General features: G+C 45.1%; 1 protein-coding gene across 1 annotated transcript in view; it reads left to right on the top strand.

The window, feature by feature from the left end:
- ADAMTS17 (ADAM metallopeptidase with thrombospondin type 1 motif 17) overlaps positions 1–27,926 on the top strand; it is a 345,685-nt gene that overhangs the window by 238,558 nt on the left and 79,201 nt on the right. The window contains exons 17-18 of the mRNA XM_032593574.1: positions 1,720–1,840; positions 19,242–19,322. Of these exons, the coding sequence (XP_032449465.1) occupies positions 1,720–1,840; positions 19,242–19,322 (202 nt within the window). The remainder of the gene's footprint in view (positions 1–1,719; positions 1,841–19,241; positions 19,323–27,926) is intronic.

The raw sequence follows: 27,926 nt of genomic DNA, 5'->3' as shown, positions 1-27,926 counted from the left end.
ACATCGTTAGAGTCTGGAGCTCAGAGCACCTGAGAGAGAGGGAAGCCACATGTGGCGACAGGTCAGGATGACATGAAAGAAGCCAGCGTTTGGGGGCCGGAAGCAAGCTGGAGCTTTAGAACCCAAAGGAGCAGCACAGATTGACAGCACACGTGCAGCCAGGGCCCTTGCTGACCATGCTGGTTGAGCAAAATTTTGGATCATGGCTGCCTTGGATTCTTAGCCCATATAATTTTGTATCGAGCAACTTTACAATAATCAGCCGGCAGTCCCGATCATGAATCTAGGCAGCTCCTGCAATGTTCTCCAGGCTCCGGGTCCACTGTGGCAGCCTGTCTTCCTCCAGGCTGTTCTTGGGTGCAGCCAGGTGTTGCAGATGGCATCTGGGTCTCCATGATCCCCAGGCCCACCCAGACCTGCCGGGCACAGGATCCCACAGTCTGTGCCTTGACAGCCCTCCTAGAGAGGCGGATGCACATTCCCGTTGAAGACCCACTCCTATCACCCAGCTCTACTCCACGCCCTGTTGGAGTGGGGTGCAAGGAGGGAAGCCCCTGGCCAGACTCACCCAAGCATCATGGGAAGGAGTGAAATCACCTTGGCCTGAGTTATCTGGCTGTTGACTTCCTTATGGCCTGAACCGTCAATCCCTAATGCAGGGCACGGGGCAGTGGAGAAACTCCGTTCTTGTTCTGGAAGTACTCACTTCAGGGGGGAAAGCGGAGTTTCAGCAATTTAGCCAACACATACTCCGTGTTCGCCAGAATATAAAGTTAGATGTGTTTTTTTGCGGAATATAAAATTCTCACGCATTTTTTTTTTCTTTTTAAGGAAAAACAAGAGTTCACAATCTTTTCCCAGTTTTCCCACACTGACTTGGGCTGTGCCACCCAGAACCACTCTGGGTCAGGTTACTCTTCTCTGCCCTCATACATGCCTTTTTGAAAGTTTTGGGAAACATGGGTCTTCTTGGGCTCAGTCTCTACAGGGAAATGGGGGGGTCTCATGTCTTCAGCCATGTCTCAAGGAGCTCTGGGCTTCCTGGCCTCGACAGAAAAGTTGGTGTCATTTGTGTATACTGTTCTGTTGGCTGTTAGAACCCAGATACAGGTGCCCCACACAGCCCCAGGGAAACATGAATTCTATGAAGTTGTGGCCACACCAGTGGGTGTGTGGGAGTCAGAGGTATGGCCTCTGCCTCAGGAGGTGCTAGAAAGGCCAGGCTTCAGGCCTCGGTCTGACTTCTGAGGCCTAAATATGTGCCTTCCTGGGTCCCCTCCTCTGTAACAAATAATAAAAAATATGTCTGGCAACTATGTGGGTATAAAAACAGATATAATACAAGCTGGATTCTATTCATTTTTTTCTCTTCTGATTTTGATTTTTGTTTTGCATTTATTTATTTTTGAGAGAGGGAGACACAGAATCCAGAGCAGGCTCTAGGCTCTAAGCTGTCAGCACAGAGCCCGATGCGGGGCTCGAACCCACAAACCGTGAGATCATGACCTGAACTGAAGTCAGATGCTTAACCGACTGAGCCACCCAGGCGCCCCTTCTCTTCTGATCTTGAAATAAAATATTTTCGTGGGCTCTGAGAGTCCGGCAGGCCCCAGGCACCATGCCTGCCAGGCCTGTTGGAGAAGTCAGCCCTGTAGAGATTCTCCTGGAAGATCCCTCTGAGTCTTAGACACAGAATAACCCGGCCCTTTGGTTGTTCAGAAAATCGGCTGTGATGGCATCATCGGGTCCGCGGCCAAGGAAGACCGGTGTGGGGTCTGCAGTGGTGACGGCAAGACCTGCCGCGTAGTGAAGGGCGACTTCAGCCACTCTCGGGGCACAGGTGAGTGCGAAGCCCGAGGGACAGGAGACCCTGGCCATGCATGGGGGGTGGGGAGGGTGTGGGTGAGGGGGAGCCCCGAGGGTTACTGCCGCTGCAGGACAGCCTGTAAGTGTTTATAGATTTTAATTCCTTTACCCAAAGCCAATGATCACACACCTTCTAGTTGATAATAGGTGACCTGGCCCTTCAGTTTTATGATTTCTGAAAGGCAAAGAGAAAACATTTTAGCCAGATTATCTTTAGGTTCCTAGAAGCGAGCAGTTTCCCTATGGTGGCCAGTGGTGCTGCCCTGACCTGCCCAATGGGCTCCCCTGCGCTTTGCATCAGCCCGTCTTCCAATGTGACACTTGGCCAGGTCGTTTTTACCTATAGACGGAAGATTCTCTGAGTGTTCTGTCAGCTAAAGTAGGACTGCATTTACACACATCCCTAAAACACGCATGAAGCCGAATGTTCCGGGAAGTCTGAGCTGCCTCTCTGGCAACTGTGAATGCAGAAGAGAGGAGTCTCCTGTTTCCCAGATGTAGACCTCCCCCAACACTGTGCTTACAGAGGTTCATCCAAGTTCAGCTGATGGGTCTTTGGAGGCTTTCTGCTAGAACTATCTTTGCAGCTATGGGCTGCTTAGCCCAGAGGTGGGAGATGGTTTCTGATCGCCTGTCCTGGGGGACACTAGCTTATGATGTTCAGGGATGTGTCTGGGTTGACACATAACGAGGGGAGCATGAAGCAGGCAAGTCCTCTGGGGAAAGAGCTCTTCTCAAAGCCTTAGCGAGTGTCCGCTCCCCCAAGTGCGACATCACCAAGGTAGCTTGGTGGGTGGAGCTGAGCTGAAAAGTCTCTATTCAAATTTGAACGATTACTTTCCATAGAAGCTTTTCCCTTCAATTTTACCCCACAGGGGAACACAATCACAGGTAATCCTCTCTGTCCCACAGAACAGGCCTCTGGGAATGAGGCAGAGAGGAGAAGTCTGTGCGTGCTCCCCCTCTCCTCTATCTGGATAGAAGACCTGGTCTAGCGGAAACATTCCTTCTTGATACCTTGCAGAAAGGGCAACCTATTGCACAAGGATTTTGCAGGATCTGGTGAAAGCAAAACCAGAGGCAAATGTAAGCACAAAATTTAATTTTAAAATTATGCTTAGGAAGTGCATTTCAGGCCTGGTTTCTGGATTTTAAAGACAGGTGCCCAGTCTACAAAATAGGACACTTGTGTGAGAATCTGTGCCTGCTGCGTGGCTCCTGAGGTCAACTGAGGAAAGTAGTGCTAGAGCAAGTCAGTTTGGGGGGAAAGTGCCCTCCGAAGCTACACCTTCCGGGACAGTAGTCACAGGCCACTTTAGGCTATTCAAATTTTAGTTATAGGGATGTCTGGGTGGCTTAGTCAGTTAAGCATCTGACTCTGGATTTCATCTCAGGTCATGATCTCATGGTTCATGAGTTTGAGCCCCACCTGGGACTTTGCACTGACAGTGAGGAGCCTGCTTGGGGTTCTCTGTCTCCCTCTCTGTCCCTGCCCCACTCGAGCACACACGCGTGTGCACTCTCTCTTAAGTCAATGTTTAAATTTTTTTTTAATTATAATTAAAATTAAACAAACTTAAAAGTTCAGCCCTCGGTCCTACTAGCTACATTTCAAGTGTTCCATTGCCACACGTGGCTAGTGGCTCCTGTGCCAGACAGCACAGAGAGAGAACATTTCCATCATCGCAGAAAGTTCTCGAACAACACTGCTCTGGAACGTTGGTGATTTCTATTTGTTTTGACATGTCTAATGGCACTTTCTCTGTTTGGATCCCCAGCTCCAATCTGCCACGAGACTCTGACCTTGCCTACTTAGCAACAAAACCTCTGCAAGTTTTAGTACTGATTTTTTAAAAAGTGGGGGAGAGATTAGAACCTTTTATTTAAATTGGGGCACCTGGGTGGCTCAGTTGGTTAAATGTTCTACTTTGGCTCAGATCATAATCTCATGGTTTGTGAGTTTGAGCCCCATGTTGGGCTCTATGCTGACAGCTCAGAGTCTGGAAGCTGCTTCGGATTCTGTGTCTCCCTCTCTCTCTGCCTCTCTCTCTGCACCCTCCGTGGGTGCTCTGTCTCTCTGTCTCTCTGTCTCTCTCTCTCTCAAAAATAAATAAACATTAAAAAAAAAGAACCTTTTATTTAAATCAAATGTTGTTCAGTAAACTGAACTAACTCTAGTTGCTCCCTTATGTGGAAGGCAAGTTGAACACATCTGTGCCCGCTCCTGCCCCCAGGGCAATTCAGTAGAACACTAAGGGTGGTTCTTTCACACACCTTTGAAAATCTCCACTGGAGGCAACATCGCAGCTCATTTCCAAGAGAACCCCAATGGGGATAAAAAATGTTCTCTGTTTTTTCCTGGAGTCTAATCTGCTTGTTGACCTTTGATCTCATCGTGAGTAGATGCATTCTTCCAATCACAGTAACTTTTTTTTTTTTATTCTTGCCTCCCCTTTCTTCATCCTACCTGTTCACAGGAGGAATGTGGGCAGGAATGTGTAGGCTTCCTCCCAGGGAGGTCAGGATTCTGGGGCTCTGGCAGCCAGTCCCCTGTGGAGGGACAGAGAACCACTGGAAGCCTCCTGGGGGTAGCTGCCCCCACCCAGGCCTGTGTTTAATGTGCTTCCTTCCAGCTTCTGGTGCACAAAAGCCTTAGCAAAACTTCAGAGAAAGATAAGCACCCATAGCTTCACCCACCTGGAAAAGTTCTGTCCTGAGCAGTTGCCAGATGTCACATCTTTCTTTTAAAGTCTAAAGTTGTTTTTCCCAAGTGTTCACCGTCTGTGAGCAGAAGCTTATATCATTGTGGATTCTGCTTACAGAAGATGTGCATGAAATGCTCACTCACACATACATGAATTGCTATTTCACATAGTTTCATCAACCCTGTAATCATGGTCTGACATTCTGGAATGCACATATACAGAGATACTGACAAAGGGTCACCAATAGTCCATTTACCCAGCAAACATTTATTCAACACTACTACATTTTAATTTTTTTAATGTTTATTTTTGAGAGAGAGAGAGAGAGAGAGAGAGAGAGAGAGCATGAGCAGGGGAGGGGCAGAGAGAATGGGAGACCCAGAATTCAAAGCAGGCTCCAGGCTCCGAGCTGTCAGCATAGAGCCTGACACGGGGTTTGAAACCACGAACCGTGAGATCATGACCTGAGCCGAAGTTTGGACGCTTAGCCGACTGAGCCACCCAGGTGCCCCAGTGCTACTATACTTTGAGCATGAGTTGTACAGAAATAAAAGCTAGAGGTTCCCCAAGTCGGTCACAGTCGAGGGAGGGAACCCCCAGGCAAGCAGCTTGAGTGTGAGGCCAAAGCATCTCAGTGGGGGGTGCTGCGGGGCCTCAAATTCTCCTGGGCCACCTGGCCCAGGCCTGCTGAAAGATGAGGGTGGTCCCCAAGCCCTAAAAGGCCAGTAGAAATTAACTAACAGTGGGGGGTGGAGGAAGGGCATTTCAGGCTGAAGGAAAAACCCAATTTAGGACTGGTATAAAGCCCCAGGTCATGTAACATCTGGGTGACTCCAAGTGCGGCTGGATGGATTCAGTAATCCTGTCAGTTTAGATAGGAAGGTAACTTTCATCTTAGCCCAGCTCCTAAAGATTGGGAAAAGGAGGAATGTCTTATCACCCTTAAGGGTAAATATCAAAAAGAAATACCATACCAGAAAGATAACAAGTAATCAAATTCAGGATTTTTGCCCAATTATCTGAAGTCCTGACCCTTGCCTGAACCCTTCTGGGTTTTTTCACCTAAGTGCTTGAGCTGAGAATCCAGAGCAGACCCACACAGGGACTGTGTCCACATCCCCCAGGGTATCCCCCTCTTGGGTCCTTGAGAGGTCAGTGTTGGCTGTTTATTACACCCCCTGGCCTATTGACTCCTGACTTTGAAGCACTGAGGCCCTCAGCAACTCGGCTATAGGAGGGATCTGCTCGAATTGGCTGTCGTATTACTTCCTGATGGATGGAGGGCTTGCACATTCTCAAGCCTTTGGTTGAGTTCAAACAGTGGAGTTTTTTAATTTAGAAATTTGGAAGTTCTTGGTGTGCTGCCTTCACCTCCTTCACTAAATTGTCATTGTGACATTTGTATCTTTCTCCTGTGCTCCTCCTCAGTGCTACAAAAATGACTAGTACCCACGGAAGTCCCCACCAAGAACCACTCTATGGGTTCCGAATCGCATTACACTTGCTCTCAAAGAGAACCTCCTTAAACGATGAATTTTTAAAAGAGAAGGTGATGTCATCTGTCCCTTTTGAGTGCGGATGGATCCTCAAGTCACATATTTATTTATTCAGTAATTACCTTTAGAACCTCTGTCACGTGCCAAGTCTCTCGGTGTGGGGTATGCAGGTTCTGTGGAGAAATTTACCCTCTATGATAACAAATAATGAGCCTTCTCTCCACCATGATTAAGAACGCCAGTCTCAGTTCTGGAACTGCTCATGTAAACCAAGTACAATATACTTCTTTTCCTCAGTCAAGAATAATCCTTGTACGAAGGTGTCCACGTGTGTGATGGCAAAGGCTGTTCCCAAGTGTTTCTCATGTAAGATGTTTATATATTATGTGCAGTACCAGTGGTTACGTGTGTGGTGTGGGATTCTTTCCTCGCTTACATGCCTGAATATTTTCTGAGCACAGTCGACGGGAATGAGTCATGCATGAAGCCACGGATAAACACAAAGGCCAGTAATCACTTACGTATAATCGATGTGTAGGACTGATTGCGAAAAAGAAAAACTGTAGAGTGAAACCAATTTTAAAGCTATAAAAGGTAAAGGGTTATGAGATTGGAGACCAGAAACATGCATTAGTGTGCCATGGGTACGTCTTCATTCTCAGCCACAACTGACACTTCGGCAGAAAATGCGAAGACGTGCCAGAGAATTTGCCGAAGGTGGCACTTTCTTCCATAGCGAAGTCTCCATACCACAGGGTTGGTTTCCCAAAGGGCAGGGGATAACATCCTCCTGGTCTTCATACTAGAGATAAGGTCATGGCCTTGCTTTGGCCCACCTACACTGACCTCACATTCTGGGAACTGCACGAGGGTATTAGTCTGGCCCCCCGGGCTTCCCAAACAATGAGGTCTTTCCAGTTAGACCCAGAACAGCCCTTAGGGATAAACATAAAGATAGAGGTATTCTCATAAACAACTTTTGTAAAAAGGGAAAACTATAAACTTACACAAAAGCCTAAGTATTTTATAAGAAAACTACAAAAAAAAAAATTGAACTTTGGTTTCTTTTACATGTTTGATACAATCTTGTGAAAGAGCTCCAGGCCACATAGCCAGAGTTTTACCTGCATTCCATCATGGTACCTTGCCAGTTTCTTTCAAAGACAGTTAATGTTACTAAAAACACAAAAAGTGATCATCTAAAAGCAAGGCTACTTGGGGAATTCAGACAAAAATTATTTTGCAGGGGAACACGTTCATAGCCTGGTGATATTAACTCCTCAGAAGATTTAAGATCGGTTTCAAGTCAACATCACACTGATGTTCCTTCTAACTACTTGTTCTTACAGCAAAAATTACCTGTCCTCCCAGGAGGATGGCAAAGGCATTGAATTTTATCCACGGCTTCCTCATGAACCCAAATCACATCCCTCTAACTGGATTTCTCCTACTTGATTGCAGAGACTAGAATGAAAAATTATTCCAAAGATAAAGTCCTGCTATGCTACCTCAAATGTGACTTTATCTTGTGAATTCTTAGAGTAAATCACCCCCCCCTTTAATTATATTTCATGCCTAGTCAACATGTGGTATCTGGCTTCTGCATAGGGGGCCATCTGGTTTGAGGGATGATAGCAGGGTGCTCTGGGACTTGGTGATGGGACTCTTACCATTTCTGGTCACTTTTTACACCAACTTCAGCATGGGCTTTGAGCTGTGAGTCAAAGTAGGGGCCATCAGACAGAGGACAGTGAGGTAGAGGTGGTTTCCTTGGTCTGTGGACAAAACACTTGCCTTCCATTTCAGGGATTGTCTCTTTCATTGGTTCCCTGCATGTCATGAGCAGAGGAGCTCATCTTAGAAAGAAAGGTTAGCAGAACCCATGAATGGCAATGATTCCTCTGCCGTGTTACTTAGGGGTCACCTGAGGATAAGCCTCATCTACCCTGAGCTTTTCACTGCTCATCTGCTCTACCCCCCAGGGTTCTTGACAGAAGAGAGAAAACGGGTGCCTTTTCGGTATTATTATTTGTGCCAAAGTTAAGTTTAAACACAGGCATGGTGACCAGACATTGGTCGCAAACATACTACCTTGCTGGGGAATGTGGAAAATGAACTAATCTGGATCTTGGTGGATGTATCCATTGCCTCAGATTCTAGCAGCCGAGTAATGTTCACACTAAGGTTTGTTAGTCACAAAATAGAAAGATTCCATTAACAGCAGCTTCTCTCCGAGAATACTTCAGCTCTCCAAGCAGATCCTTATTCCCGGGTCAGTTCTGTGGTTTAAATGGAGATTCCTCTCCAGAAGGGTTTGAATCACATTGACCCCAAAACAGTTTTTGTCTCTGCTTTTGACATTTTATTGTCTTGTATCCCTAGAATCCAATAAGTCTTCAAACTCCCCCAGAAGGAATGGATTTCGCTGAGAGAAATCTGTGCCACAAAAGCCAATGTTGTAATCCTAAAAGATGTGTTTTGTTGTTGTTTGGTTTGGTTCTGTGTGTTTTGTTGTGTTTTTGGTGGCCAGACTTTTCAAGTAGAGAAGCATTACTAGAGTAAAAACTGTTTTTAATCAAAAACCCCTGCCTCACGCTGTGAGGACTGGACAGTGCAGGGGCCGCGTGCAGCAGGCTGTTTGGACGAGCCAGCACTGCCCTTCCCCGTGGCTGGGGGAAGTGTCTGGAAGGAATCACGTTGGAGGACCACACCCCGGCTGGTTCCAGTCATCCTGCCTGGGAATCAGGATGGATCAGGGCACTAGAAGTAAGACAACCGCTGCCCTCAGGCTGAACTGTGTTTACATCTGGGGAGTCAAGTAGAACATGTATTTCGGAAAGTTCTGGGGCTGGATCTGTAGTAACAATGCCCAGACATTTGCTGTCTGTGTGGCAGACGCTACCAAACTTTCCATCAAAGATGGCTGGTTGAACAACAAGTACTTCCTGTCTTCCTGAGCTCAACTTAAAACGAATGAAAAGGAGCCTATTAAAAGGTCTGAGGAGAACAAGGACATCTCAGGTGGACATTCATACACATATGAATCTGAATTAATAGATTTGGATTTGCCACAATAAACAAGACTCAATGCGAAAGCCCCCCACATCTCAGTGGCTTAACACAAAAGTTTATTTCTTGCTCATGTTACATGTCCAGCATGGGGAGGTAGGAGGGTGTGTGTATTTGGGCCACTCATGGACCTGGGCTGACAGATTTTATTGTTCAGATGCCACCACAGCCACCTTGGCAGGAAAAAGGGAACACAACAAATCAGGTCCTGATGCTCTTAAAGCTCCTATGTGCACCTCAGTTTTACTCACATTTTTAAGGTCAAAGTATGTCACATGGTCCCACAATTTTAAGAATGTAGGGAGATGCATCCTTAACATTTCTGGAGAGAGACCTGGAAATATTTGGTGACCAGCACCACGGCACACAGCTCCTATAGCTGACATTCTGCTATTCTGGTTGTCAGCCCTCAACAATGGCTCCCTGCCCCTCAGCTGAAAGCCAGCCCTCGTGGTCACCAAACCCCATCTGTATATACAAAGACAACCCATCTTTGGCCTCCTTCTTGAAGGAGTCTCAACACAAATGGGAGAGCAAGGTAAGATGAAAACTTGGGAAAAGATCACTCAAATAATAGAAATACAAAATCTCTACCAACTGTTCTTAAAAAGATCCAAGATGCGACTATATTCATAAAACTAGTATGGAATGTTCTAAGAAGAAACCATCAGAAAACAAAAAGATCTCAAAAACATGACTCTCAAAAATATGTAATAAAGAGCTTCATAAAAAAACAACAAATGACGGAAAAAATGTTTACAATAAGTCTAGTAAGTAAAGAGTTTGGGTTCAAAACATTAAATATATATTGATAGGTACTAAGGTGTGTGTGTGTGTGTGTGTGTGTGTGTGTATATATATATATATTAAGGTATATATATATATTAAGGTATATATATATATTTTTTTTAATTTGAGAGAGAGAGCTCCCACGAGTGGGGGAGAGGGGCAGAGGGAGAGGGAGAGGGAGAGAGAGAGGGAGGGAGGGAGGGAGGGAGAGAGAGAGAGAGAGAGAGAGAGAGAGAGAGAGAGAATCTTAAGCAGGGTCCATGCTCACTGTGAGGACCCCAATGGAGGTCTCAATCCCCCAACCCTGTGATCATGACCTGAGCTAGAATCAAGAGTTGGACATCGACCAACTGAGCCATCCAGGTGCCCCTAAGATATACTTTTAAAATTCCTGCTCATCAAAAAAACAAACAAACAAAAAAAAAAAACCAGCCAGTAGAAAACATGGGCGATGCTTATCAACAAGGCAGTTAACTGAAAAGGATATGCAAATAGCCAACCAATATATAATAAGATGCCAAGCCACATCAATAGTGAGGGAAATGCAAATGAAATCTCCAGCATATTTTTTTTGCACCTATTAGATTAGCAAATATTAAGATTTATGGACTTCAAGCTGTATTACAAAGCTGTAATCATCAAGACAGTATGGTACTGGCATAAAAACAGACAGATCAATGAACAGAATGGAGAACACAGAAATGGACCCACAAACATATGGCCAACTAATCGTTGACAAAGCAGGAAAGAATATCCAGTGGAATAAAGACTCTTCTGCAGGTGGTGCTGGGAAAACTGGACAGCGACATGCAGAAAAATGAACCTTGACCACTTTCTTACACCATACTCAAAAATAAACTCAAAATGGATGAAAGACCTAAATGTAAGACAGGAAGCCATCAAAATCCTTGAGGCGATGGGGCACCTGGGTGGCTCAGTCGGTTAAGCATACGACTTCGGCTCAGGTCATGATCTCTTGGTTCGTGGGTTCGAGCTCCACATTGGTCTCTGTGCTGACAGCTCAGAGCCTGGAGCCTGCTTCAGATTCTGTCTCCCTCACTCTCTGCCCCTCCCCCAGTCATGCTCTGTCTCTCTCTTTCTCTCTCTCTCTCTCTGTCTCTCTGTCTCTCTCAAAAATAGACATTAAAAAAATTTTTTTTAAATCCTTGAGGAGAAGGCAGGCAAAAAGCTCTTTGACCTTTGCCACAGAAACTTTTTACTTGACATGTCTCTGGAGGCAAGGGAAACAAAAGCAAAAATAAGCTATTGGGACCTCATCAAGATAAAAAGCTTCCGCACAGTGAAGGAAACAATCAGCAAAACCAAAAGGCAACCAACAGAATGGGAGAAGATATTTGCAAATGGTATATCAGATAAAGGGTTAGTATCCAAAATCTATAAAGAACTTATCAAACTCAACACCCAAAAAACAAATAACCCAGTGAAGAAATGGGCAAAAGACATGAATAGACACTTCTCCAAGGAAGACATCCAGATGGCCAACCGACACATGAAAAAATGCTCAACATCACTCATCATCAGGGAAATACAAATCAAAACCACAATGAGATACCACCTCACACCTGTCAGAATGGCTAACAACTCAGGCAGCAACAGGTGTTGGCGAGGATGCAGAGAAAGAGGATCTCTTTTGCACTGCTTGTGGGAATGCAAACTAGTGCAGCCATTCTGGAAAACAGTATGGAGGTTCCTCAAAAAATTAAAAATAGAACTACCTTACAACCCAGAAATTGCAATACTAGGTATTTATCCAAGGGATACAGGTATACTGTTTTGAAGGAACACATGCACCTCAATGTTTATAGCAGCACTATCAACAACAGCCAAAGTATGAAAAGAGCCCAAATGTCCACTGATGGATGAATGGATAAAGAAGATGTGGTGTATACATATACAATGGAGTATTACTTGGCAAGCAAAGAGAATGAAATCTTGCCATTTGCAACTACGTGGATGGAACTAGAGGGTATTATGCTAAGCAAAATTAGCCACAGAAAAACAAATATCATATGACTTCACTCCTATGAGGACTTTAAGATATAAAACAGATGAACATAAGGGAAAGGAAGCAAAAATAATATAAAAACAGGGAGGGGAACAAAACATAAGATATTCTTAAATATGGAGAACAAACAGAGGGTTACTGGAGGGGTTGTGGGAGGGGGTATGGGCTAAATGGGTAAGGGGCTTAAGGAATCTACTCCTGAAATCATTGTTGCACTATACGCTAATTTGGATGTAAATTTTAAAAATAAATAATAAAAAAAGAAGATTGATAATTTCAAGTATTTAGAAGTCTATGAATAAACAGAAAACCTCATATAGTGTTGGTTGACTTATCTATTAGTTAAGCTGTTATGGAGGGTAATTTAGCTATACATAAACACATAAATTGATGTTTATTTGACCCAGCAATTCTCACAGCTGACTGGTAGGATGTCATATATATGCACAATAAGACATGTGCAAAGCTGTTCACTGCAGTATTGGGTTTTCTTTTTAAGCATCTTTGTTGAAATATAATCCATACACCGTAAAATTCACCCATTTAACATGTGCAATTCAGTGGGTGTTTAATACATGCACAAAGTTGCACAGCCATCACCACAATCATCCTAAAAAGAAGTCCTACACTCATTAGCACTCATTCCCCATCTCCCTCCTACCCCAGCCCTCAGCAACTACTTTCTGTGTATATTTGTCTCTTCTGAACATTTCATATAAATGGCACATATGGTATGTGGGCCTTTGTGACTGGCTTCTTTAACTTAGCATAAGATTTTCAGGATTCGCCCATATGAACCATCACAGCCATGTATCAGTGGCTTCCATCTTTTTATTGCTGAATAACATTCCATTGTATGGTTATACCACATTTTTTAAATCATTCATCAGTTGATGGGTATTTGAGTTGTTTCTACTTTTTTTTAGCTATTATGAATAATACTGATGTGAACATCTGTATTTGCGTGGACATGTGCTTTCATTTTTCTTGGCTATATACCTAGGAACAAAATTGGTAGGCCATATGGTAATTCTGTTTAATTGTTTTGGAAACTGCCAAACTCTTCTTCAAAGTGTCTACCATTTTACATTCCTGCTGGTAATGAATGAGGCCTCCATTTGCTCCACATTCTCTACAGCTCTTCTTGTCTCTTGTTTTGGTTATAGGCATCTTCGTGGGTATGAAGAAGTATCTCACGGTGGTTTTGATTTGCATTTCCCTAATGACTAATGATTTTGAGAATCTTTTCATGTGCCTGGTGGCCATTCATACCATATATCTTCTTTGGAGAAAAACGTCTATTAAAATCCTTTGCCTATTTTTAAATTGAGTTATTTGTCCCTTTATTATTGAGTTATAAGCTTTCTTTATATATTCTTGGTATAGTTTCTTTATCAAAATGATTTACAAATTGTTTCTTCCAGTGTATGAATTTGCTTTTCACTTTGTTGATGGTGTCTTTGGAAGCACAAAGTTTTAAATTCTGATGTAATCTACTTTGGTTTTTTCCTTTAGTTGCTTGTGCATTTGCAGTCATATCTAAGAATCCATTGCCTAACCCAAGGTCAAAAAATTGTACTTCTGTGTTTCCTTCTAAGACTTTTATAGTCTTAGCTCTTAGATTTTGGTCTTTGATCCATTTTTTGGTTAGGGTTTTCGTATCCTCTGACATAGCTGCATTCCTTTGTATGTGCATATCCAGTTATCCCAACACTGTTGAAAAGACTATTATTTCCCCATTTAATATTCTTGGCACCTTTGCTTTTAAAAAGTCAATAAAGGATTTATTTCTAGATTCTCAATTATACCCCATTAATAAAAATGTCTGTCTTTATGCCAGTATCACATTATCTTCATTACTGTAACTGGCTAGAAAGCCTTAAAATCAGTTAGTGTCAGTTCTCCAACTTTGCTCTTTTTAGGTATTGATTTCTGTATTCTAGGTCCCTTGAATTTCCATATGAATTTTAGGAGTAGCTTGTCATTCTTGTCAAAAATACAAAATCAAAGAGCTGGAATTTTTATACACACTGTTGATCAGTAAATCAATTTGTGAAGTATTCCATTTTAACGTTATTAAGTCCTCTGATCCATGAACATGGAATGTCTTTCCACTTATTTAGATCTTCTTCAGTATCTTTTCAACAGTGTTTTCTAGTTTTTGGTGTAGAGATCTTGCACATCTTTTGTGAAGTTTATTCCTAAGTATTTTATATTTTTGGCACTATTTAATTCATATTGTTAATTTAATTTTTAACTGTTCAGCCCTAATGCCTGGCAATCCAGTTGATTCTTGAATACTGATCTCATATCTTATAACCTTGCTAAACCTGTTTTAATATGTTTTAGTGTATTCTTTAGGATTTTCCTTATATATAAAATCTTGACATCTGCAAATAGAGATGTTTTTACTTCTTTTCTAATTTGGATGCCTTTTAAAAAGCTTTCTTGCCTAATTGACATGAAGAGAACTTCCTATGCAATGCTACATAGAAGTACCTAGAATGGACATCCTTGTCTCCTTCCTGATTTTAGGGGGAAGGCTTTAAGTATTTCACCATTAAGTCTGATGTTAGCTGTGGGTTTTTCTAAGAGCTGTTTATCAGGTTGAGGAAGTTCCCTTTTATTCCTAGTTTGTTCAGTGTGTTTATCATGAAAGGGTATTAAATTTTGTCAAATGCTTTCTCTGAATCTGTTAAAAGGATCTTGTGGTTTTTTGTGTTTTATATAGATTTCATTGATTCATTTCCATATATTAAACTAACCTTGAATTCCTGGAACAAATTTTATTTGATCATGGTATACAATCCTTTTTATATGTTGCTGGATTAGATTGCTAGTGTTTTGTTAGGGGTTTGTGTGCATATTTTTATATAATATAACATTGTTTCTAACAATGACGAATTTGAAACAAATGTCCATCATTAAGGGAGTAGTCACATAACTACATAGCAATTTAAATGAAAAATGAAGTATAACTATACACACTCACATGGATCTCCAAGAAATAGCATGTTAAAAAAAGTATAATACAATATTTAGTTATAATGTTACTCCTAACACTTATGTAAAATATAGACAAATATAAATATGAAAATGCCACACAGTATATTTTTAGTTTGCATGAATATATGTATAAATAGTAAAATATCTGAATGAATATACACCAAACTGATGGTGGCAGTTCCCACAGGAAGGGGAGTGAGATTAAGAAGACTTGAGATTTACTTGTATTATAAAATTCTTATGAGAAAATATACATGTGTATTTGTATAAATTTAAAATATATTTAAAAAATTAACTCACTGATACACATAAACTTACATCCTAATAATTTTTACTGTAAATCAAGAAAAAGTGCTGTTGCCTACAACACTGTCCCATCCTTGCCTACAGTATAAGCCTACCGCAAGCAGCTTATACAATTAGAACTTGTGTCACTTAAAAACTAGTAATCTAGAAAGAGAATCAGAGCAGTATCCATAACTGCAATAAGAAAGGAATAAAGGACAGGAGAACAAATGAATGGTTAAAAAAAAAATAACCACCAGCAAAGTGTTACCAAGGAGAATATGAAAATTGCAACCAAATGTTACTGTTATAAATGCCAAAAACTGATTAAACAATAGCCTCAATAAAATAAGAACTGATAACTAGGACATAAGACCCCAATGAAGATATGGTGAAGTGGCAGAGGGAGACAAAACATGACTTGTCAGAGCTGAGGAAACATGTCAAGGAAGAAAATGAATCCATCACAAAAACCAAGTCCCTGTGGAAGCAAGGAAATTGATATTGCTGAGAACACAAGAAGAAGCACGGAGGACAAGATTGAGAAAAATGAGCCAAGCAAAATGCAAATGAAAAAAGCATCAAAAGAGTAAGAGATTAAATGAACACAATGGAAGAAAAAGAAAATCAAGCCTAATTTGGTGTCCCTGAAAAAGAAAACCAAACAAGTATAATAATAGTATACCTTCATGTCCCGGGAAAAAATTATACTAAATGGTGACTAGTCCAGTAGATATCAGATTTTTAATATAAGACTCTAGTAGGCATTCAATCCCAATTTTAGGTAACCTAATGAAAAGAAAATATCAGATTGGCCTCAATCTTCTCCTCATTGACATTCAATGGAACAACGCCTACAGTGAGCTCAGAGAAAGTGTGAGCCAAGAGGGATGCCTGGGTGGCTTAGTCGGTTAGGCGTCCGACTTCGGCTCAGGTCATGATCTCTCAGTCCGTGAGTTCGAGCCCCGCATCAGGCTGTGTGCTGACAGCTCAGAGCCTGGAGCCTGTTTCAGATTCTGTGTCTCCCTCTCTCTCTGACCCTCCCCCGTTCATGTTCTCTCTCTGTCTCAAAAATAAATAAACGTTAAAAAAAATTTTTTTTAAAAGTGTGAGCCAATAATTTTATAGCTATGAAACTGACATTCAAGTATAAAAACAACAAACAATAATTTTTAACTATATTACATTTCAGAAAATATAATTCTCACAAGCCCATCACAAAGAGTGCAAACATGAGGGACATAAGAATTTGCTGAAGAAATTGTGGCAGAGGGGACACATAATGAACATTAAATTAATTTTTAGGATTAAGAACAAAACAACTGCAGGAATTATCTTAGCAAAAAATAAATGTTATAAATTAATACAGTGTAGGATTCATACAGTAAAAATTGAAAAGATGTAAGAAAGTGGAGCACAGTGTAGTTATGCTGACTTCCTCTTTTTTTGAGAGAGAGAGAGACAACACATGTATGCACGCAAGCAGGGGAGAGTCAGAGAGAGAGCAAGGAGGAGAGAGAGAGAATCTCAAGCAGGCTATCTACTGTCAACACAGAGCCCGACACAGGCTCAATCTCACAGCCATGAGATCATGACCTGGGCAGAAAATCAAAGCCAGACGCTTAACTGACTGAGCCACCCAGGAGCCCCTCCTCGTCTTTTAATACCCAGGGATTAAAATATTTCACTTACAGCTGACAAATCACATAATAGAAATGTAACTATAACTAAAGATTTACAGAAAAACATCAGAACAGAAAAGAAATCACAATTAACTAAAATGTGTTGGTGAAGGAAAGACAAAGCTGAGATACTGACCCACATGCCATGTGAGCCGTGACCAGTGTGATTACAGTTCAACTGTCCTGAGGTCTTCAGATTGTTTGGGGAAAACAACAATATGATGACCTCAGCACAGGCAAAAAAGAACTTGATTCACTCCAGTACCTCTTTGTGACAAAAACTTTTAACAAACTAGGATGAAGGGGAACTTCCTTAACCTGATAATTGTTACCTATCACATTATCACGCAGACCTCATTTTCAGTGGGACAACTTTGGAGGCATTCCTGTGAACATCACGAATAAGGCAAGGATGACACAGTCCCATGTTGCATGCAACGTGATTTTGTAAGTTCCAGTCACGGTGGTGAAAGGAGAAGAAATTAAAACCGTAACGATTAGAAAGGAAGAAATAAAACTGCCATATGAGCGGATGTTTCAATTAGCTTTATGGAAACCAAGCCAAAATAGACAAATTATTATAAATAGTAATAATATGTAAATAATGAAATGGTAGCTAAGTGCAGGATATATCTTATTAAAGAAACATACTTTCTACCATATCCTTTTGTAATTTGAATTTTGCACCTTGGACACATATTGCCTAGCAAAACTCCATCTTAAAGTTGTCCTTGACCTTTTAAAACTACGTACAATATCCTATTCGTGTAAAATGATGTACGTATTTTTATGTGCATTAACAGATGCTGAAAAGGCTAGCCACCAAAATATTACCTTTTTAGGGGTCATTTCTGTAGTGCAATGTGGTACAGGTTGATTTTGGGTTTTTTCCCCCTTTTGTGGTTTAAATTATCATGTACTATTTTTATAACGAAAATGAAGCTAGTTTTGCTGGGAGAAAATGAGGGAGTAAATAGACCCCTCAAAAATAGATATTTCCATAATCTCTACATAGTTGGGCTCAGAAATCTCTCATTTTTAAAGCTCCCTTGCTGATTCTGATGATCACATTTAGGAACCACAGTGGAAGGATTCATAATCTAATTTGGAATGATCACCTAAATTGCTGAAGCAAACACGCATAACCCTTGTCCAAAACCCAAATGAAAATCATAACAAAATGATTACCAGCCTGCATTTCAGAATCTCACCGATAGTGTTGGGTTCCTTTATTGACACAGTTAAACCAGGCATCCGCTGGTTGCTGACCTCCTCCCTGGCAGCCTCAGCCATTTCCTCCCTGAATCATTATCATCCACCCACTGTCTGGGTACAAGTCGGGTCAGAGTATGGGCAGAGGAAGCCCTCTGGCCTCTGAAGGGCTCCCATTATAGCTGGAAACACTCAAGGAAATAGACAAAAGCATGCACTGAGAGAGTTGCAGAAATTCCTGAAGGTCAATGGAAGTAGGAAATGGGGCACAGTGTGGTAAGGAGTGGTTTTGTCACTGGGGGAGTCACTTCCACTATCATTCCACAGATTCAGGAAAAGCTCAAAGTCCGGCAAAGACCAAAGGAACCTCCAGCAGATGAAGTGACCGGGGGCTCTGTGCATCCATGCTCCCAGGAGGGGCTCTCTTAGTCTGCTAGGATTCCAGGCTGCCTTAGTCTGGAGGGCTGCTGTAACCAAGTACCACAAACTGAGTGGCATAAATCACAGACCCTCACTGACTGTCTCACGGCTCTAGAAGCTAGCAGTCCAAGATCAAATTGTGGGCAGGGTTGCTTCCTTTGGATTGTTGTAAGGAAGAATCTGCTTCGTGCCTCTCTCCTAGCTTCTGGTGGTTTGCTGGCAATCTGTGGTGTCCCTTGGCTTGTAGATGCATCATTCTGACCTCTGTTTACATGGAGTTCTGTGTGCGTGTCTGCATCCGGGTTTCCCCTTTTTATAAGATTAGGTGCCCACCCTACTCCAGTGCGATCTCATCTTAACGAATTACATCTGCAAGGGCCTAATTTCCAAATTAAGTCACATTCTGAGATAGTGGGGGTTAGGACTTGAACATAAGAATGGGAGCGGGGGAGAGACAGCTCAACTCTTAACACATACAAATGGTGCTGTCTGGAATTTGGGCAGCTGGGCAGTGCTGGCCATCAAAGAACAACTCTTGGTTGGTTGACTTGATTTCTCAGAGCTGGACCATCCCATTCCACAGGCTCTGAAGTTACCATAGGGGTGGATCTTTCTGGGGGGTTCTACATGGACCTCTGATGGAGGGTGGAGGTGTGCTTTACCTGTATCTTGTCTGTCACTACAGGTTATATTGAAGCTGCTGTCATTCCAGCTGGAGCTCGGAGGATCCGCGTGGTGGAGGATAAACCTGCCCACAGTTTTCTGGGTAAAATGAAAATGATCTGATCCGTGGTTCATGTTCTAAGGTTTGCATGATCAGGCTGATTATTTGGTCCAGCATCATTCTCCCAGGCCACGGGTTTTACACCGGTATTTGAGACATAAAGACAGAAGTAATCAGAGCACTCCACACAATGTTGTCGTCTTTGGCTAAAGTGCAGCCACCCCCAAAGTAGATGGGGTGGGGGAGAGCAGGAGGAACCACCAGCTTTGGATATGTCATGGAAGATGACAGAGGAAGGAAGGATGGAATTGGGGTGGCGAAAGCCTCCCAAAGTAACCCCCAGAGAACTCAGAGCAGCCTTAGCCTACACAGCATAGACCCGTTGCCTGGCTTGGAGGGAGCCCCTGGAGGCTGTTGATGGCTCTGGGGATGATTTCTTAGCTGGAAAAAAGAGTAATAGCCCTAAATCCAATGGAAGCACAAAAGAACCCTGGTTTTCACTAAGTGTTGTGTACCCCAAATTCCTAACAGCCACCTCTATTGACTTCAGGCACAAATGCCTGCATCTGTCTGCAGAAGGATTGGCTTCCATTCCAGATTTTTCCTCATTGCCTTCAACAGAACCATACTTAAAGCCTAAGAAGAGGGGCTCCTGGGTGGCTCAGTCAGTTTGGGTGACCGACTTTGGCTCAGGTCATGATCTCACAGCTCGAGCCCCGAATTGGGCTCTGTGCTGACAGCTCAGAGCCTGGATTCTGTGTCACCCTCCCTCTCTGCCCCTTCCTCCCTCCCTCCCTCCCTCTGTCTGTCTGTCTGTCTGTCTGTCTCTCTCTCTCAAAAATAAATAGTTTTTAAAAAAAAATTTTTTTTTTTAAGCCTACGAAGAATTGTTCAACTGAACACCTCCTTGGGCACAGAAGTCCCTCTGAGTGTATCCTAAGCTTAGCTGCCAGCCTCTCCATTGGCCCTCTCTAAGGTCTGCCCGGCACTTGAGCACCAGAGTAGAGTGATGTGCTCTTTATGCAGCTGTGGGGACCAGCAGGGTGCTCAGAGCCTGCCTCTACTGCTAGTCCCCTGGGATGGGACATGCTGTGACCCGTGCCCTCCCGCCAGCCCTTCTCCTTCCTATGTTCTGTCTCAGGTTGGATTTCAAACTGGAGGTGGCTGATCTCCTACCCAGGTCCTTCTCCTGGGCTTTCTCATAGTATAATCTCCTCCGTCTGTGTTGCAAGGTGCCGTTTGAGATTGAAAAGAATTTATAAGACACGATCTCTCTCTCTCTGGCTTCAAACTTAAGAATTAAGTTTGGCTCAAATGAAGCTCCTGGTGAAATGCTTTTAGTTCAGCTTTTATCGCTAATTTTTTTTATTAATTATATAATTATCCACATTCCTGCCTTTGCAGCTTCAGAAGGATCTAGGTCTTTCTTTGAAATGGTCTTACTTGAGAAACTCCAAGTCTCGTTAGACAGACATAAACCTCTCTTAGGCAAGTTTCCAACGAAGACCACTGTCCTGTCACTTAAGAAAACACTTTGCAGGCACTCAGATAATCCTCACACATGTGCTTTGGGGAACGGCGGGAGTAGGGACAGGAGCTCTCATTCCTGAGTGCCCACACCAGGGCTCACCAGCAAGCAGCCGCCTGGGGCCCCTACTGTGTCCCAGGCAACCCTGTCACCTCCTCTTCAGATTTCTCTTCTGCCGTCCACTCTGCCTCCGTGAGGCCACCGCTGCTCCTTAAGCCGGGGTGGAACCTTACAGGTTCATACTCAAATCCGTCTCCATCAGCCCTGTGGTTTTTCCACCTGCCTGGCGTGGACGCTGTCCCCGTCTAGCCTGGCCCCCTCATTGCAGCTGTCTGAGCTGTCGCCGCAGATGGAACAGTGCTTATACATGCTTTCCAAAACAGCCTTGTGCTGCTGCTGGCAGCTTCCTTGGAGCTATGGCCTTTTTACCAAATTCTCAAAAAGCCCACCCCCGCCCCTTTCCTCCCACCTGAGGAAATTGGGTCAGCCTCACTGGCATCTGTCACCTTGGGTCACTCCCAGATGTTACCCTTTCCGACTGGTTCATCAGCCCTTGCCTACCTGGAAAGGACATGTCTACCCCCTGGGGTCACCGGGTGTCTTTGGGAGGCAGACATTGCCTTTGACCCTTATCTTATTCAAAAATCATAATCTCAATATCCCCAGAGCTGGCACAGTTCTAAGGTCAACTTATTGGCTGGCCAGCAGGTGCCCCTGCAGGTGAGTCCCTTGGCTTCCGGTCCTGGCTTCCGAGACGTCCCAGCCCCAGGTTTCTGTCCAAAATAGGAACGTTATCTGTGCTTTTCCGTGGCAACCTAAGAATGACAGAAGGATGTCAGAATCCTTTAGATTGTTCAACTTCTGTAGTAAACACAGATGTTTTGCTGGAACCCACTTTAGGGCCAAGTAAATAGTGATGCTGCCCATGGCGGGGGGGGTGGGGGGGTGGGGGCGAGCTCTCCTATTGGCTCCTCTCAGCTCCCAGAGCCTGTGGGCCACACATGCAGGTAACAGGAGCATCGACGTTTGTGGTTCCTAGTCACTGAGCCCTGCTTGGCTCTGTAGACCTGACCCCTAACCGCCCCCCATTAAGTACTGCAAAGTATTGCTTTTCCTATTTCGCTGAGGAAGAAACTGAGGCTCCAGGGATTCAGCAGCTTGTCCAAAGGTCCTCATTTCATCTGGGCCTGTGGCAATCCACAGAGCCTCCTGGAATTGCTCTGATGTGTTCCATTACAGCCAGAGATCAATAGAGGGAAACGACTTTTCCCTGGCTAACATGCGTTAAACCTGCCCATTGCTGTGACTTATTTATGTGGACTTCAAAGAAGCGAACCACCAGCCCAAGGAAATTGGTTCAGTGTCTCAGGACAACTTCCCCAGAAGCACCGGGCCTCCTGCAGAGGGGGGAGCCAGCTTTTGTCTTCTTATCTTATTCATAAATTTTAATCCCAGGATTCCAGGGCCTGGTGTGTGAGCAAGGGCAAATCCGAAGGTGGTCCATGCTCATTATGTTTCTAAAGTTAGTTCAAACAAGCCTTGTTTCCACTCGGGGCTGGGTGCTTTGGAAGTCAACCCAGTGTAACTTTGAATTACTCTCACATTTGCTGGGAGCAGTTCCTGAAGAATTTCACCCCACCTACCTTCAGCCCACGCTGCCTGGCTTTCTGCTCAAAACCACCTGGAACAGGAAATGCCTCTGCAGTTTGCATCCACAGCTAAGAACAGAGCTGGCAGAACTGTGAGTGGAAATAAAAGGAACTGACTGGATGCCAGGATTAGAAGTAGGTTGACTGTGGGTCAAGTCTTCCAGTGGAATCCAAGAGGGAGAAGGACAAAAAAGAAGCAGCTTCTGCACAGCGCCATGCAAGAGGAGGCATGGGGATGGGGTTGGACCCCTCATGCCTGCCTCCAGCCAGCTATAAGGAGGAGCTGTGCCCTCCCATCAGGAACGTCCCCGTTCCCCCCCCCCCACCACTTGCTCCCCAGTGAAGTCCAGGGATGATGTGTAGATGTTCACAGGGCAAAAGAAGGGCCCTGGGATGGAAATGGACATTTGCCACGTGACCTCACGTTCCAGGCCGTTAAGGAGGTTTCGTTCTTCACAGGTAGCGAGAAAGAGCACGTGCTCATCCTCATCCCTGCAAAAGTCTCTCCAAAAGCTGCCAAAAGGCTTCTAATGGCTCCTGAGCCAAATACACAAAAGCAGGCGCTGGTTCTATCTCAGACGGTGGCTTCAAACATCCAGCCTCTGACCCAGGCAGAACCAGCAAGCGAAACTTTGCTCCCCAGCGAATCCGAACTTCAGACAGCACAGATCCCATCAGGTCGCTCAGGATTTCCCTGTGTTCTGAACTCTATCGTTTGCCTGTCAAATCAAAGCATCTGTCTTCATTTCAGTAGCCCCTGTTGAGTTTCTAGGCCTAAAAATCTCAAACTGCCTACGACAAGGGGTGTCCTTGCCCATACCCATCAATGCCTCAGGATTGAGAGGGACAGGAACTTGTGGGGCCCAAAACTTGTTTAACTCAGGGGCCCTCTTTAAGAAAAGGAACACCACATTATGTACAAGGCCTTGGAAAGTATTCCTGCAACTTGGGGGGTGGGGGGGCCCTGGTGCTTCCTCCTGGCGGGCTCTGGCAAACCCTGCAGAGTGAAGGAGCGCGCTCAGGGTAGAGGCTGCTGCGATGGGCCAGGGGTGGTCTGCGTTACCGCTGTCTGGAGCTGACACGGCCCCAGGACATGGTTTTCTCATTGGACGCACAAGGAACCTATTTACTCACTGCTGATAATGATCTTGATGTTCGGAGATTCTCTGAGGCCACTGTCCCTCCCTTTTGAAGGAATCTCAGGTGCTAAATTCCGATTTCAGCAGGAAGTTCCAGGGTCACCGCTGGACCCCAGCAAAAACCTTGCAAATTTTGAATCTTGCTGACTAAATTACTCACCCGAAGTCAGTAGGTTTGAGGCGATCTCCATGCTTCTTGGGATTGCTGAGCTCCTACTTTTAACTCTGTGTTTTTCCTCCCACTGCAAAATTCACAAAGTATGGTCATCACGATCAAACTGTCCTGAGGATGGGGGTGCCAAGTGGCAGTTGCGAACCCACGTTTGCAGTGCCTGGAAGCTTGCAGCCGCCCGTGGAGGTGACCACAAGCAGAGCTTGGACACGCAAAGTTTATTCATTCTGGGGACGTGAGAGCCCCACCCACCCACCCCCAAAGCTGTGAAACTGGGAGACTTCACCAAGTCAGCAGCTCCACACCAGGCCCTCCAGAACAAAGACAGGCACTTCCAGAGCTCATGGGGGTGCCCTAGCAGCGGCATGTGGCTTGGAGGAGGTCTGCGTTCACTGAGGGCACACAGATTACTTGAAATCCTCCATGGTGGGGGCATTGACCCCATGGGAGCAACAAGCACTCTAGATCTAGGCTTCTTTCCTAAGGGGGCTGGTTACCAATGTTCCACTGACTGACGTGTTCTTCCCCAGTCGGCTGCTGGCCTTGTTCTAGCATAGCCTGCTAGCCACAGCCTGCCCCCTCACTTCCTTTCCCCCAATTCTTTGACCACACCCACTCCTCCAAAGCAGAGGACCTCCTGCAAGGTCTCCTCCACCTACTCCTCTGGTAGGGGATCACCTCTGGTGATCGGAGGCTGATGAGCCCCAAGCCCCAGCTGGCTGGACATCTGTCCCCTGCATCTCACCCACAGTGGGTGCCTCTGCCAGCAGAAGCAGGGCTCCCCAGGCTGGCCCCCACACCTCTGCGCACTGTTTCTGTGGATGGTTTCATAATCATCTCCAGGTGTGCCCTCCCTCACTTTTCCCAGTCCTTCCCACTCCTGACCCCCCAGATGTTTGACTTCTGGCATGGAGGCCGGGTAGCTTTCAAGTTTTCAGTTTATAATTCACTAAGTCACTTTAAAGTGCTTCCCACAAAGGGCGGGGAAATGCACAAACAAGGCTGAGTGAGAAAGAGTCACCTCATCCTGAACATTAGTGTCGGACAGGAGCAGAGGCCTGGGAGACAGTTTAAGGCATAGATAATGTCAGACCTTCTAAATCTCTGGCTACTAAGCTTAACACTAGTAAGGATCCTAGTGTGGTTTCTAGGAGTCCACACTAGTAATCTTTCCCAAACCGCTCTGCCCCTATCATGGTTAGTATTTTTTTTTTTTTTAACTGACCTCCAAAAAGCAAATGTGAAAGCAAAACCCAGTTCTCAGTTGCTGAGCATCAGCTTCAGGCACAGCTGGATCCAGGAGCTTTAAATGATATTATGGGAAAATATTCTCTCCCCTGGGCACTGCTGTCCTCTCTCAGTTGACCTTATTCTGGGGGCCTCTTCCCATGTACTGGTAACCCAGACTTACATCGAGTCTCTGGGCAATTCTGTGGTAAGAAGGCTGCTGCTTCCCAAGGTGAACGAAGTCTTGGGACTGACTCTCACTGTCCAGGGTTGGGTGATGGGTCCATGCCTGGAACTGGGGTGAGTTTGGGGTCTGCCCAGCATGGCTAGAGGAAGAACATATCCCCAAAGGCAACCCCAGGTTGTTACTTGAAGAAATAAATGCCAGACAACAACACACGATTCATAGCAGCCATAACCTGAGAAGAAGGTCAGGGCCCCAAGTCTTAAACCCAAGGCCCCATCCCTGGGCACTGAGTGGGGGAGTCAGCAGGTGCATGTGGGTAGGCCGCGACAAGGAGCACAGTCACCCCAGAGTGCCTCTGGTGTCTGTGTGGGCAGTGGGTTCTCTGAGATGGGCCCAAGCATGCTGGTGGTCAGCATGTAGCTCTAAAGAAACTCTTCTGTTCATCCCTCTAACCCCAAGTTACAGGGCGGGGGGGGGGGGGGGGCCGGGAGGGGGGGTCTTGACATGCTCAAATCCCCCACCCCAATAACAGGAACACTGAAACTTCTCTCCCCTTCTCCACCCTCTACAGCCACTCTTTACCTCACCTCCTTTGCCCAGCCAAACTTCTAGGGAAAAAGAAAATTCCTTTGCCTCCCTCTTCTCCACACAGAGCCTTCCTCTCTCCACCAGCCCACCACAGGAACATCAGTCATGGCCGCCCAGGTCAGGATCCATGTCATCCAGTCCTTGCCTACCAGGCACTCCCAGTCCACTTCTTCTCCCTGCCTCTGCGTTGCTTTCAGACAGTCTTCCCCATCTGCCCCTGTCCCTGTCCCCCGCACACACATATGGGGGCCCCGAACTCACCTCTGCCACAGAGTCTATGAAACTGTTGTGTTCATCCATTCTCTCACCTTCCATACAGGGAGCTGGCTGAGGGCAGGAGCTGTGTGCTTAGCACCTGCTAGGAGGCCCTCAGAAAAGCGTGAGGGGCTGACGGGGGGGGGGGGGGGGGGGGGGGGGGGCATGTGTGGGTCACTCCCTATGCTTCCCAGTCTTGTTCTTTTGGAGACAGTTCTTTCTGAGACTCTGGCCCCTCCTCTGGCCTGTCTGCCACATCCCACCAGCCTGCACTGATTTCTGAAACCAAATTTTCATATGCATGTGCAAGAACCAATTTTCCAAACCTATGGAGAAATTAGAACAATGAACACCCATACAGGCTTCACCTAGATTCCCCAATAATTAACATTCCTGAACACATTTGAGGCTGTTCGTTCACTGGAAGCTTTGGAAATCTGCAAAGTTAGTGATTTTTAGGAGGGTATATGGAATGTGAGACCCTGTACCCATTCGAGCCTGGAATTTGTCCTCTTTAAAAACAAGGGTGACATTTGCCCATCTCGGCATTTTTCCTAAAACTCTCGACTGAGGTTATAACCTAAGGAATATGGGGATTTATATAGCCAGAATGGTAAGGGTGCTGAGCTTGGTCTGTTTAGGTTCAGGTGTCTACTCGTAATAGCTGTGTGACTTTAGGCAGGTAACTTAACCTCTCTGGGCCCCCATTGCCTCATCTGAGGAAAGAGCAAAATGATCCTTTACCTTGGAGAGTTGTTGGGAAGGTTACATGGGTAAAAGTACGTGAGGGGCTAAATCAGAGCACATGGCCCTTAAATGGTGCCTTTAGGCGGTGGCTGAGGAAGCAGAAATTGTCAGTATCCTGATACTCTCACTTCCTTTCAGGAGCCAGGAAATGTCAGTAGCAGGTAGAATTTCTTGAAGGGAAACATTTGATTCCAAGAAGTAGAGCCTTCTCTCTTCTAAGCCTTCCCTGGAGTCCTGTAATCCTCAACCGCTCACTCTGCACAACCACCCTGGATATGAAACCCCAACTGGAAGTTGCTCTGCTGGAAAGCGGCCCTCCCTGTTTCTTTCTCAGTTTCTCTTGGCAGTTCCTATAAGCAAGGAGTCCTGAGCACGCACGTCCTCTGCGTGTGCCAGGAGAGCCTTGCTGGGCGGGAGTGAGGGCTGGGACCATCATGTCTTGGAGATGAGGAAGCAGAGGCCCAGCGTCTCCCAGGTGCTTGTGGCCTGGCCAGGACCGGCTCCAACCAGATCCTAACCCAGCCCGGAGCTCACGGATTCCAGGTTCACAGGAAGCCCCTTTTTGGCTTCAACTCTTATTATGCAAAATCGGTATTAAATGCAAGTGTTTTATTTCTGGCCTCGGTAAGCAGAGAAGAGGGAGCAGGGTAGAACGTGATTTCACTGACAGTGGACGGAGCAGTGTCCCCAAGCCATTGGGGGCATCGGGGGCTCCAGCTGTATTTACAGAGACTGAGGCATTGCACTCTGGGTGCCCTGAAGTTTCATTTTTGGGGCGGCATAAGACTTGGTGTCACCTACTGTCATTTGCCACCTTCTCCTAACTGCCAGAGTAGTTCTTTGCTTTCCTAAACAACAAAACAAAACAAAACAAAACAAAACAAAACAAAACAAAAAAACGGGCTTTCACCACAGAGTGCTCTCCTCATGAGAACGACAGGACTCCAAACCTAAGCGAGGAGACACTAACGAGTCACCGTCAGCCCTCAGACCATCACTATGTGGCTTGTGTGGAAAAACCACAGTTTTGCTCCGGCCGATCAGCACACTGTTGGCTTTGTCTCTTCCAACACATTCTGTACCCGGTGGAGCCGTGAGCCAGCAGAGTGAACCCGAAGCCCACGGAGCCCTAGTCTCACAGCCCTGGTGGAGCT

This window comes from Lynx canadensis, chromosome B3 (assembly GCF_007474595.2).
Source record: "Lynx canadensis isolate LIC74 chromosome B3, mLynCan4.pri.v2, whole genome shotgun sequence".
NCBI lineage: Eukaryota > Metazoa > Chordata > Mammalia > Carnivora > Felidae > Lynx > Lynx canadensis.
Note: the sequence above shows the minus strand (reverse complement) of the source record. Positions and strands in the feature narration are given on the sequence as shown.